A 13,967-nucleotide genomic window follows, 5' to 3' on the forward strand; every position below is an offset into this window, starting at 1 on the left:
CCCCAAAAGAATTAAAGACTTGAATGTAAGAACTGAACTATAAAATTCCTAGAAGAAAACATAGGCAGTATCCTCACTAACCTCAGGCTTAGCAATTTCTGTGGATCTGACGCCAAAGGCAAGGGAAAGTAAATCAACAAATGGGACTGCATCAAACTAAAAAGCTTCTGCACAGCAAAGGAAACCACCATCAAAATGAAAAGGCAACTTACTGAATGAGAGAAGATATTCTGCAAATCACGTATCCAGTAAGGTGTTAATATCCAAAATTATAATGAACGTATACAACTCAACAACAAAAATCCCCAAACAGCCTCATTAAAAAATGGGCAGAGGATTTGAATAGACATTTTTCCAAAGAAGACATACAGATGGCCAACAAATATATGAAAAGATGTTCAACATCAGTAATTATTAAGAAAATGCAAATCAAAACCACAAGAAGGTATCACCTCACATCTGTTAGAATGCCTGTTATCAGAAAGACAACCAATAAAAAGTGTGGGCAAAGATGTGGAGAAAAGGGAACCTTCCTGCACTGTTGGTGGGAATGTAAATTGGTACAGCACTATTGGAAAACAGTATGGAGGTTCCTCAAAAAAATAACTACTATATAACCCAGCTATTCCACTTTTGGGTATTCACCAGAAGAACCTGAAAACACTAATTCAAAAAGATATCTAAGGGCTTCCCTGGTGGCGCAGTGGTTAAGAGTCCGCCTGCCGATGCAGGGGATGCGGGTTCGTGCCCTGGTCCGGGAAGATCCCACATGCCGCGGAGCAGCTGGGCCCGTGAGCCATGGCCGCTGAGCCTGCGCGTCCGGAGCCTGTTGCTCCGCAACGGGAGAGGCCGCAACAGTGAAAGGCACGCGTACCGCAAAAAAAAAAAAAAAAAAAAAAAAAGATATCTGCACCCCTATGTGAACTGCAGCACTATTTACAACAGCCAAGATATGGAAGCAACCTAAGGATCCATAAAATGGAATAATGGATAAAGGAGATGTGATATACACACAACTGAATACTACTCAGCCATAAAAAAAAAAATGCAATCTTGACATTTCTAACAACATGGATGAACCCTGAAGATATTATGCTAAATGAAATAAGCCAGACTGAGAAAGCCAAATACCACATGATTTCATTCATATGTGGAATCTAAAAAACCAACCAACAAACAAAAGAGAAACAAACTCATACATACAGAAATCATATTAGTGGTTACCAGAGGGGAAGGGAGTTGGGAGATGGGTGCAAAGGGTGAAGGGTGTCAATTATAACGGTGATGGATGGTAACTAGGCTTGTGGTGTGATCACTTTGCAGTGAATACAAATGTCAAATTATAATGCTGTACAGCTGAAACTTATATAATAAAAAATATCTGGTGAATTTACCTTTAAAAATTTTCAATTTGTTTTTCAATTATAGTTTTCAAACATATTCAAAAGCAAAGAGAATATAATAAATCTCATCTATCATTCAGCTTTGACAATTGTCAATACACGACCAATTCTATTTCATCATATTCCCATGTATTCACTCCCATCCCTGATTATTTTTTTTAATATTTATGTGTGTATGTATGTATGTATGTATGTATGTCTGAGCTGGGTCTTCGTTGCTGCACGAGGGCTTCTCTAGTTGCAGCGAGTGGGGGCTCTTTGTTGTGGTGCACGGGCTTCTCACTGCGATGGCTTCTCTTGTTGCAGAGCACGGGTAGTTGTTGCACGTGGGCTCAGTAGTTGTGGCTCACAGGCTCTAGAGCACAGGCTCAGTAGTTGTGGTACACGGGCTTAGCTGCTCCGCAGCATGTGGGATCTTCCCGGACCAGGAATCGAACCCGTGTCCCTTGCATTGGCAGACAGATTCTTAACCACTGTGTCACCAGGGAAGCCCCTAATTATTTTTAAGTCCCAGATTTAACATTATTTCATTTGAAAATATTTTAGCTTGCATTTCCAAAACTAAATCTTTTTTTTTTTTTTGCGGTACGCGGGCCTCTCACTGTTGTGGCCTCTCCCGTTGCGGAGTACAGGCTCCGGACGCGCAGGCTCAGCGGCCATGGCTCACGGGCCCAGCTGCTCTGCGGCATGTGGGATCTTCCCGGACCGGGGCACGAACCCGCGTCCCCTGCATCGGCAGGCGGACTCTCAACCACTGCGCCACCAGGGAAGCCCCCAAACTAAATCTTTTTAAATAAACACAACCACAGTACTGTTGTCACATTAAAAATTAATAATTTCTTAAGATCAACTATTCAGATGGTGTTTTTTTCCTGATGTTTCAAAACAGTCTGAATTGGTAAACAAAATCCATACATCATGAATGGGCAATATGTATCATTAGTGCCCCTTCCATCTCTTTCCCTTGTAATTTTCTGTTGAATAAACAGAGTTGGTTTGCAGTTTCAATGGTCTAAATTTAGCTGACTGCATTCTCATGGTGCTTAACATGTTCATCCATCTCTTGTATTTCCTTTAAATTCATAGTTAGGTCTAGAGTCTCGATCAGATTCAGGTTCGCCTATTTCTTTTTTCAGCAGTACTATTCAGAGATGGTGCTGTGTACTTCCCTCAGGAGGTACATAATGTCTGATTCTCTTTTGTGATGTTAGCAGCCACCAACAATCATGTCTAGATCCCTTAGTATATAACAGTTGTAAAATGGTGGTATTCCAATGATATCATTCTTCCTTTGTTAGAAGGAATGCTTATAAAGAACAACTTTCCCTTACCACCTAATTGATATCTCAAGACACAGACTGTACAGGAAAAACAAGTGCTCATTTCCCTTATTTACCAATTTTCAGAATAATGAACTAGTTCCCTAGAATCCTCTAAAAGTGATGTTTTTTTTAAAAAATCACTTTATGAATTTAGAGACTTAAACATATCAAATGCTTTGATACAACATAATAATCATCCTACTGCTGTTCAAACTGTCCCATCTTTGGTCAGTGGAAGTTTATTCAGGTTGGCTACTGAGTCCTGTTGTCATAATCTATCTATCCATCCATCTATTTATTTATAGCTTTCTTGCTTTTTGCTAGGTCAAGATATTCTAGGCTCACACTGTGTATTTCCTTCCCAAGACCTGGAATCAGACATTTTCCCAAAGAGCACTAAATTCTTTTAGTGGGAAATGGTATTTGGAGACCACAATTTGTGCACCAGCATGGCTCATTGCTACTGGGTCCTTCATGTTACAAGGCTAAATAACATGTTTTTTTATAATTAAAATACCTTATCAGTTTCTACTGATACTATGAATTCAAAATCAGGAGTACAAGGTAAATCAACCTTAATCTTACATTTTTACCATCTAACAACTGTTCTTAATGATATGTAACATAATTACTATTTTGAATTATCCCACAAAACACACACAACAGTTTCAGTAACACTACAACCAACTTTGGGATTAATAAAAACAGCTGACTTGGGGGGGGCAGTTATTTCTTGTCCTTAGGATATATTTTGGTAAGCATGTACAGTCAACTTATTGTGTTTTAAAGTCACTTGAGAAAGTTCCTCTCTGCGAGGCTATACCACCACCACATACAGTTAATTTCATTTTACTATTTTTACTGATTTGTCTGCATAAAATATTAATGTTGTTCTAATGTTAAACTGATATTGTTAGTAACCTCTTTTCCCCAACTTATTTGAAGTACTTACTCTTAGTTAATACCAATGTGACAACAGGAGGTTGATTCAGCTTCTCACATATACTCTCCTTTCTCCCTCCATTCTTTGAAATTGTGGCTGATCTACTTTGCATTCTATACTGTTTTCCTAATAACTATCATTTAATCTTGGTTCTTTTGGTAAAATAAATGTAATGTTCACCACAATTCTTATGTCAAAATCTCTCTCGTTGGTTACCTAAAACTTGTTCTCTTACAGGGACCGTTCCTGGAAACAATATCCCCTGAGTGATGAAATCAGTATTTTGTGGTCTTTTTACCAATACCTGAAAGTCAGTTGGCTGGATATAAAACCCACAGCTTGCCATTTTCTTTTGAGTATTTTTAGAATGTTACTCTCTTACCTTCTGGCATAAAGTGTTGATGATGACAATGTTATTTTATATCTCTCGTGAATCAATGATTTTACTAGATAATCTCTCAGTGTTGGCATTCCTGAACCGATTTTCCAAGATAGGCAGTGCGCCTTTTCAATGTATTTTTTAAAGCAGTATTTTAGGGACACTTTTTTGAATTGGGTTTTTAGTATTTGTTTTGATCTATTTCTTTTAGTCTTGTTCTTTGACATTCCTATTACATGTATATTAGGTCTCCGTCTAGGTATCTTTTGTTTTCTTTTAAATCCTTTGGATTTTTAAATTAAAAACATCTGCCCTTCTTTTGATCTTGTGTTTCTTTTTTTAAACATTTATTTAAATTTATTTGTTTACTTATTTATTTATTTTTGGCTGCGTTGGCTCTTTGTTGCTGCACGTAGGCTTTCTCTAGTTGCAGTCAGCAGGGGCTACTCTGTTGCGGTGTGCAGGCTTCTCACTGTGGTGGCTTCTCTTGTTGCGGAGCACGGGCTCTAGGCATGCAGGCTTCAGTAGTTGTGGCATGCGGACTCAGTAGTCGTGGCTTGTGGGCTCTAGAATGCAGGCTCGGTAGTTGTGGCGCACAGGCTTAGTTGCTCTGCAGCATGTAGGATCTTCCCGGACCAGGGATCGAACCCGTGTCCCCAGCATTGGCAGCTGGATTCTTAACCACTGTGCCACCAGGGAAGTCCCTTGTATTTCTCTTTAAGACATTTTCTATTACTTATTTGCTTTGTGTTTTTTCCAGTTTAGTCTACATTCTGATATGATTTTCTTTTCCTTCCTGAGTGCTATCATCTCTTTTCAAATCTTCCTTTTTCTGTAATCAATCTTATTTGAGTTTTTCTAGTTCTATTTTATGTTGTTCTTCACAGTGTCTATCATTTTCTAAATTTTTTAGTTTACTTTGAAATACTACTGCTTTGTAAGCCTGTCTTTTTCGTGGATTCCATTGCCTCTAGGGATATTATTTGGCTCCTAATTCTCTTTTCTCATAATAATTTGTAAGGAGTTCGACTGTAATCCTTCTTTTCACTAATGTTTTAAGTGAAGTAAAATTTCCTGTACTTCAGGAGAACGGGGGGATCACAACTGCTTTCCGAGCTTCATGGCTCTGGAACTCTGACTTGTGTCGTTCTCCCAAAGTGACAGACAACATGGCTTCATACCTTGCTCTCTACTTTTATCTGCGTCTTTTCTTTCCTTTGCCCCACAGTCTGCCTTGCTCAAATCAGGCTCTCTTCCCAGCAGATTCTCCTCTGTCTGGGGGTCCTGGAAGAGAGCTTGTATGGCTAAGAAGGCTTCAGTACCATGAAACACCGGCCTGTCACAGAGCTCTCGCATTGAACTACAAAGAGCACCCTGCGTCTCAGTTTTGGTTGCTGTTCTCAAGTTGGCCCATGTGCTCTAGTGAAATGCTGTTGCCAATTCCTATTTTCAGACCTGTGAGGACCCCAGGCAGCTTTCCCTCTCCATCCTCCCCCACAAGTGTGACACCACAGGGTCTGGTTTGTGGAGCACCCCACCTGCTTGTGTTGCCTACTTTCGTTGTAGATGTTGTCCATGCAGTCTGCAGATTTGCATCCATGTTTATGTGTTTATGGTAGGATTCTAGCAGACTCTACAATTATACCTTGCCATTTCCCAGAATCCTAATTCACTCTTTCTGGTAATTTACACATTTTTAGCTATCCATGCAATTTTAAGCTTATGAAATACATTTTTATTTCTATCTGCTTGTGTGCCTCAAGGGTTTTTTTTTTTTAACAGTTTGAATTCTTTCTAGATACCACCAAAGTTTATTATGTACTTCATATTTTTATCTTTCCTGTTTTTGTTTTTTAATTTTTTGGCCACACCATGCGGCATGTGGGATCTTAGTTCCTTGACCAGGTATTGAACCCACGCCCCCCGCAGTGGAGGTGCAGAGTCTAAACCACTGGAGTGCTAGGGAAGTTCTTCTTTCCTGCTTAAAACCTTAAAATTAACTAGACAGATCAACTAGATCTTATGAAAATTTCAGAATATGTCAGAAAAATCAAAACTGATAAGAATCCATCCAAAAAGAAACATATTTAAAATCATATTCAATAATGAGAAAATTTACTCAGCTAAAAACTACCTTATATCAACAAGAGAGCATTCCAAAGATAATCTTCCCATGGTCTTTAGGTTTTCTTGAAGTTCTCTTAAACAGTTAATATTCACTACTAGTTCAACACCCACGTCATACAGCAAGACCTATGAAAACAATAACTTATTAAGTCTACGGAAAGACAGTGCTTAAAAATTTTTTTTTTGCAAACTGAAAAGCATGATAAAAATTGGATGAAAATACAAAATGCATTCACTTTCATGATTATATTCTTAATGCTGCATTTACCTCCACCAATGTGTCTGTAACCATTCTGATGATCTGGCCCCTTTGCCACTGATTTTCATCTGGGATCTTAACAGCACAGTGCATATTGCTCTTCCATTTAACAGGTTCCCATTTTGAGTTTTCATAAGCAGAGACCATCTTTTCTCCTAAACTATGTAAAGAAAAAAAATGTTAACTCTCGAAACCTTTTCTTGTGACGTACAAGTCCCTGACTCCCTGTCTTCTACTGTCCTCCCTCCCTCATTCTATTCCAAAGAAACCGGCTACCTTGTTCTTCCTTGGACACCCAAGCACATTTCCACTGCAGGGTCTGGAACTAGTTCTTCCCTCTGCCTGACGTGAGCTTCTCCCAGGCATCTTCATGGCTCCCTCCCTCCCTGCCTTCAGGGTCCATTTCAAGTGTCACTGACTCTGTGAGGTCTTCCTCCCCCACTGCTTGATCTTTCTCGTCTTCATCATCATCTGCTGCACTGAATACTTTGTTCACTGTCACTCCCTCTACTAGAATTTAAGCTCCATGACAGCATAAGCTTGTCCATGTTTTTAGCACTGTATCCCCAACACCTATAATACTGGCTGTCAAATAATAGGCACTCAGTAAGCATTTGTGGAATTTATAAACCCTAACACAGTGAAAATAACCAGTAAAAATATTATTTGTATATTTTAACTGGTTTTTTAGTGAATATTTAGCTGAAATAATTTTGTACTTTTAAAATTCTGCATTTATGACTTCTAGATCTTTGAAACGAAATACAGAAAGAAGAATAAAGCTACACACACAATGTTTTCTTTGAATGTTATACCTATGAAGTAAGTCTTCTGTTAATAACCACTGAACATAAATCTTCTCAGGAGACACTACATTGCAGATGTACACAGGCAGTTCCTTATAATAAAGTGACTGCAGATCCTCATTAGGTAGAGATTTTGCAAATACAGGATTTAAGTTGTTTACTTCATTTGAAATAATTTCTTCTGGAGAAGGATCCCATACTTCAGTATGCTTTTTGGAATTATCTTTGAGGGTGTATCTGAAAAATAACAAAACCCATTAGCAAAAAGAGTAGCTTGCAAAATATTTATGTTTGTATTTGCTTAGATCTAGAGATGAATAATATGATTTTAGATACGAGTCACTGCTTTGCAGTTTTGATACTAACAGAAATTTTAGTCTTTTGCAGAGCACAGGCTCTGGACGTGCAGGCCCAGCGGTCATGGCTCACGGGCCCACGGCATGTGGGATCTTCCCGGACCAGGGCACGAACCCGTGTCCCCTGCATCAGCAGGTGGACTCTCAACCACTGTGCCACCAGGGAAGCCCTAGTCTTTTTTTTAAAAAGAGTTCTTAATGATTAACAAAGGACAAAGAGGAAAAGTAAAAGCCAAACTTTCTATTTTAAAAACAGTTTAAAATACCAAGCGTGCTCATAATTACACAATTTCCCACTGATATTTTGTACTCACAAAGGAATAGAACTATTCAGTGTCTTTTTTTTTGGCGACTTGAATATTTCTCCTTGACTAAAAAGTATCCATCTGTCTGAGAATATAAGTGGAAAACAACTGCTATTTTAAAATATCTTAATAAGCAAAATTACAGAAGTGTTTAGAATGTTTAATGAATCAGATTACCTCAGATTCTAATCACAAATAATGTCAAAATTTCTTTAAAGGAAAAAACTTAAGTTCTTTCACAATAAGCTTGAGATTTTGCTAACCAAAGAGACTAACAATTTTTCCTTCTAAATCTAATGGACAGTTTTCAGTCCTTACTCAACATCTACTCCGAGCCTAAACTAGCTACTCTTTCCTTCTTGAAATGTTCTCTTTCTTTGGTTCCTGGTTTTTCTTTAGTTTTAGGTTCCCGATTTTTTTTTTTTTTTAACTTCTCTCTCTTGTAAGTGATAATGCTCAGACTTGCATCTTCACCTAGGAAGACTGGGATGATTGATGAAAGTGATGGACTCATTTATTATGTGTATGTTAACTTGCCATCTGAATCACCTAACCAGGTCTCTCTTCCATGCTCTAGACCCAGGTACTCATTTCTTTCATTCAACTAATGTTTCCTGGGTACATACTGTGAGCCAAGAATGCTAGATCCCAGAGATATGGCAGTGGACAAAATAAGCAGGGTTCCTGTCCTCCTGGAGTTTATGCTATTGTGATACTGAGAGATCACATAATTACACAAAAAATAAATTATACAGAACAAGGGCATAGGCCAACGAAATCTAACCCAGTCTGTGAGTTGGAGAAGGTTTCTCTTGATTAAATGACATTTCAATTGAGATTTTAAAAGGACAAGCAGAAGTTAGTGAGGCATTCCAGAAACCAAAAGAAAACATGCAGCTTTGACATAGTAAAGCAGTAGGACATGACATGAACCTTAAGGTAGACAGGCGCCAGAATATTTGGGAAACGTGGTTTTACTTTATGAAGGATGCTGTGCGTATATGATACAGTTGGGCCCGACAGGCTAGACTGTGGGACTTCACATTTCTCTCCTTCTTACGCCTCAGGTGCTCAGGGCGCGCACTGATCAAGGGAAGCTCACATTCTACTTGGAGGACAGGCAACAGATACCATGAAAACAGTGGGACTGGCTGCAGTCCTCAGGAATCGGCAATCCGGGTGTGGAAGGGCAAGGAGACTGGCTGGGCTGCCAGAGCAGCAGAGGTGGTTTATGAAAACTGGTACCTTGGGAGGGGCAAAGCAATGTGCTTTTATAAAATTTTCAAAAGTAAATACTGTAAGTGCAATTAGTTAAGATCACGGGCTCTTTCCACTCTCACTTTTCCTGTCCTTTTTTTTCTCATCTTGGATGTTGGCCAAAGCATTCTGGGGTGGCTAAGGGGAAGCTGAGCTGGAGACACATTTAGTTTGTATTTAGTGGGATACAGTTTTGTGGCTCACGACACATCCTGTGGAGTTACACTATTGCTAGCCATCTTGGTGCAGCAGTGGGTTCCAGAAATGCTCCCACAACCTTAGTGTCACATATGAAAACATAAGGTTCAATACAAAGCTAATGCACCACTATGTGTAATAAGTAATTGAGCCACTGTACACCTGTTTTTCTGGCATAACAGTGCTTCTCTTTCATTCTTTAACATGTCCCAGTCTGGACGAGAAATAGGGTTACCCTGTTAATAAACAAATTAAATCATAAATCAATACATTAATAAATGTCAAATCAAACAGTATTAAAGATTCATTATAATAAAACTTGAAGTATCTTGAATATTATGTATATACATAATATATGTATAATACATGAAAGAAATAATAGATTCTCCTAAAATTAATTTTAGAAATTTACATGACATTACCAATAATTGAGCTATGGCTCTAAAAAACTTTAAAAAAATTACCAATAAACAAATTTCGATCAGCCACACTAAAGACTGGATTACTTTTCTATTCTCTCCATAGGGATATCACAAAATCTGATATTTCATGTGGTAATCAGTATACAGCTAAAAAAGAAAGTATTTTACAGATGAGTCTGAATTTTCTAACATTTGTGGTATTTGTTAACTTTTGAAAATCTGTAATTTGTTGATTTCTTTTGCCAGCCTATATAAATATTACTTTTGTTTTTTAAATTCTATAGTTATAATTTTGCATTCTTTTTCTCAAAATGGGGTCTCCCAAATGGTACAAACTTCAGGCTGACCCAGGAGACCTGGAGTTGCCCTTGCCGGGCACAAGCCTGAGCACCAAGGGTGAGCAGACATGGCTGCCTCTCCCCTCACCCCCCTTCCTTAGCCGCTGCAGCGCCCGCTCCTCACTCTCACCACGCGACCCCTGCGGTCCCACGACTGAGGGCATGGCCCACAGCTCCCGACCGCTGCACAATGCTTTTGCTGCCTGGAGATTCTCCCTCTGCTTTCTTAGCCACAGGACCTCACACCAATACACCCAGAGCGGGTGCTGCCTTCACTCTCCCCACAAACCTGTGCTCTGTTCTCAGGGAACAGTGTCACCAGTCACTGGTGGTCAGGTCAGTGATCCTGAGTCAACCTCAACTCCCTCCTCTTTCTCACCTACAATGAGCAGCAGGGTCCTGTGATGCTCACCCCCTTTATGTTTCACGATCTAGCCATTTTCCATCTTCAGGTGTTTTTTGAAAACTTGCCATCAGACACAGCTTTCTAAAATGCAAATCTCTCAGTCCTCTGTTGAAAATCCTTCAATAGCTCCCCTTTCTTCAAGGGATAAACTGCAAACACATTCAAGTGTTTGAAAAGTACTGTAATATACTTCTCAGTGACTGAGGTTCCTCAATTATCTAGTCTCTGCGTTTCTCCTGCCATACCAGCCACTAGTACCTTTTTTTTCTGTCCGTTAGCTGTGTGACTATACTAACAATACATAAACACACATATTTTTCCTGAATGCAGGCCTTCACTCCTGGTTGTATTAAAGAATTCAGCTTAAGTGAGAGCTCCACTGGTGAGCCCTTCAGGATTCCCCCACAGCACCGTAATTACCCTTTGCACAGCTCTTATCGTACTGAAAGGTCAGACTGACCATCTCCTTTCCTACTACAAACCAACCTTACTCACCACTGAGTATAGCATAACAAGTCAGCCTGTAAATATTTCTCGCTTATGTAACTGAACAATAAGGACTATTAGCTAATGGGCTATTTAAAAAAAAAAAAAAGTTTATTGAAGTGTATCTTAGATGTCAAAAAGTTCACCCATTTCAAGTGTATGACAGTAACTTTACCAAATGGTATAACCACCAGCATCGATCAGTTTTAGAACATTTTCACACATACACCCCCGTAAGACCCCCCACGTCCATTTACCCTTAATCCTTGTGCCCACTTCTAGCCCCAGGCAACCCCTAATCTACTTTCTGCATCTTTTCTGGACATATCATACAATTAGTAATCTCCTGTTTCTGGCTTCTTTTACCTAGATTAAAATTTCTGAGGTTTAGGGACTTCCCTGGTGGTCCAATGGTTAAGATTCTGTGCTCCCAATTCCGGGGGGCTGGGTTTGATCCCTAGTCAGGGAACTAGATGCCACATGCCGCAAAGAAGATCCCACGTGCTGCAACTAAGACCCCGCACAGCCAAATAAATAAAGAAATATTTTTTAAAAATTTCTGAGGTTTATCCATGAAGTAGATGTGTCAGTTTGCTTCTTTTTATGGCTGAACAATATGCCACTGTAGGAATATACTGTGTTCTGTCTATTCACCAGTCACTGGATATTTACATTGTTTCCAATTTTTGGCTAGAATATGAATAGTGCTGCTATGAACAACTGCTTGCAAGTTTGTGTATGGACATATGTTTTCATTTCTCCTGGGTAGATACCTAGGAGAGGAACTGCTAGGTTTTATGGTACTTTTATGTTTAAATTTTGAGACATCCACAAGCCATTTTCCAAAGAGCTACACGCTGTTCTGCGTCCCCCAGTAATGAGGGTTACTCCACGTCCTCATCAGCATCTGTAATTGTCTGTCTTATGTATAACAGCTGTTCTAGTGGGGGAGAAATGGTACCTCATTATGGCTTTAATCTGCATTTCCCTGATGATTAATGACATTGAGCATCTTTCATGTACCGATTAGCCAATTGTATATCTTCTCTGGTAAATGTCTGTTCATATATTTTATCCATTTTCTTTGGTTGGACTGTCTTCTTATTGAGTTTTAAGAGTTCTAGGAATTCCAAAAACAAGTCCTTTATAGGATACGTTCTGCAAGTATTTTCTCCCGGTCTGTTGTTTGTCTTTCACTTACTTAATAGTGTCTTTTGAAATGTACATGTTTTAAATACGATGAGGACAAACTTATCATTTCTTTTCTTTTATGGACTATGCTTTTGGTGTCTTATCTTAGATATCTTTGCTCAATCCACTGTACTGAAGATTTCCTCCTTTTTTCTTCTGGAAATTTACTTTTAGCTCTTAATTTTAAGAGTATAATCCATTTGAGCTAGCCTTTGTGTACAGTGTGAGGTAAGAATTATGCAAATGCAAATTAAACCAAATATGAGACACCACTACACATCTACTAGAGCCACCAGAATCTAGAACACCGACAGCACCGAATGCTGGCGAGGATGTGGAGCAGCAGGAACCCTCACTCACTGCTGGTGGGAACGCACACTGAAGTTACTGTGGAAGACAGTTTGGCGGTTTCTTATAAAACTAAACATACTCTTATCATAGGATCCAGCAATTGTGCTACTTGGTATTTACCCAAAGGAGTTGAAAACTTATGTCCACACAAAAACCTGCACGCAATCTCTACAGCAGCTTTATTCATAATTGCCAAAACTTAGAAGCAACCAAGATGTCCTTCAGTAGGTGAATGGGTAAATAAACTGTGGTGCAACTAGACAATGGAATATTATTCAGTGCTAAAAAGCAATGAGCTGTCAAGCCAGAAAAAGGCACAGAGGAACCTTAAGTGCATATTACTAAGTGAAAGATGCCGATCTGAGAAGGCTACAGACTGTATGATTCCAATGTGGAAAAGACAAAACTACGGAGACAGTAAAAAGATCAGTGCTTGCCAGAAGCTAGAGGGGAGGGAAGGATGAACAGGCTCTCACAGAGTTTTAGGACAGTGAAAATACTCTGTATGATACTATAATGGTGGCTTCAAGTCATTATGTATGTTAAACCCCACAGAATACACACTAATATAAACCATGGACTTTGATGATTATGACACGTCCATACAGTCTCACTGATACCAGCGAACACAACACGTTAGGGGGTGATGATGGTGGGGAGGCTGTGCCTGCGTGGGGCAGGAAGTGTACGGGAACTCTGTGCCTTCCGCTCCACGTTCTGAACCCAACACTGCTACAGAAAACAAAGCCTATCTAACAAAATAAAAAGGGTGACAGACCTGAACATGAAACATAAAACTATAGAATACACAGGAGAAAACCTTTATGACCTGGGGTTAGGCAAAGATTTCTTACCTAAACACAAGCACCTGAATTATAAAAGAAAAAACATTGTCAAACTGAACTTCAAAACCAGAACCTTCTGCTTTTCTTTTTTTAAATAAATAAATTTATTTATTTATTTTTGGCTGCGTTGGGTCTCCATTGCTGCGTGTGGGCTTTCTCTAGTTGCGGCGAGCGGGGGCTATTCTTCGTGGTGGTGCGCAGGCTTCTCACTGCGGTGGCTTCTCTTGTTGCAGAGCACAGGCTCTAGGCATGCGGGCTCAGTAGTTGTGGCGCAAGGGTTCTAGAGCGCAGGCTCAGTAGTTGTGGCGCACGGCATTTGTTGCTCCGCGGCATGGGGGATCTTCCCAGACTAGGGATCGAACCCGTGTCCCCTGCACTGGCAGGCGGATTCTTAACCACTCACTGCGCCACCAAGGAAGTCCCCCTTCTGCTCTTTGCAAGACACTTTAGGAAGTCAGATTGGAAGAAAATATTTGCAAAGCACATGCCTAATGAAAGGCTTGTTATCTAGAATGTATAAACAACTTTCATATTTCAATAACAATAAGCAACGATGTTTTAAAAGCCAGACAC

General features: G+C 39.6%; 1 protein-coding gene across 1 annotated transcript in view; it reads right to left on the reverse strand.

Annotated features, from left to right (window-relative positions):
• The window catches only part of RNF17 (ring finger protein 17), a gene marked incomplete at its 5' end in the record, with an annotated part of 117,189 nt that overhangs the window by 34,604 nt on the left and 68,618 nt on the right, over positions 1 to 13,967 (reverse strand). The window contains 3 exons of the mRNA XM_082675646.1: positions 6,182 to 6,300; positions 6,443 to 6,593; positions 7,249 to 7,476. Of these exons, the coding sequence (XP_082531772.1) occupies positions 6,182 to 6,300; positions 6,443 to 6,593; positions 7,249 to 7,476 (498 nt within the window). The remainder of the gene's footprint in view (positions 1 to 6,181; positions 6,301 to 6,442; positions 6,594 to 7,248; positions 7,477 to 13,967) is intronic.

This window comes from Grampus griseus (assembly GCF_964374135.1).
Source record: "Grampus griseus genome assembly, chromosome: 18".
Taxonomy (NCBI): Eukaryota; Metazoa; Chordata; class Mammalia; order Artiodactyla; family Delphinidae; genus Grampus; species Grampus griseus.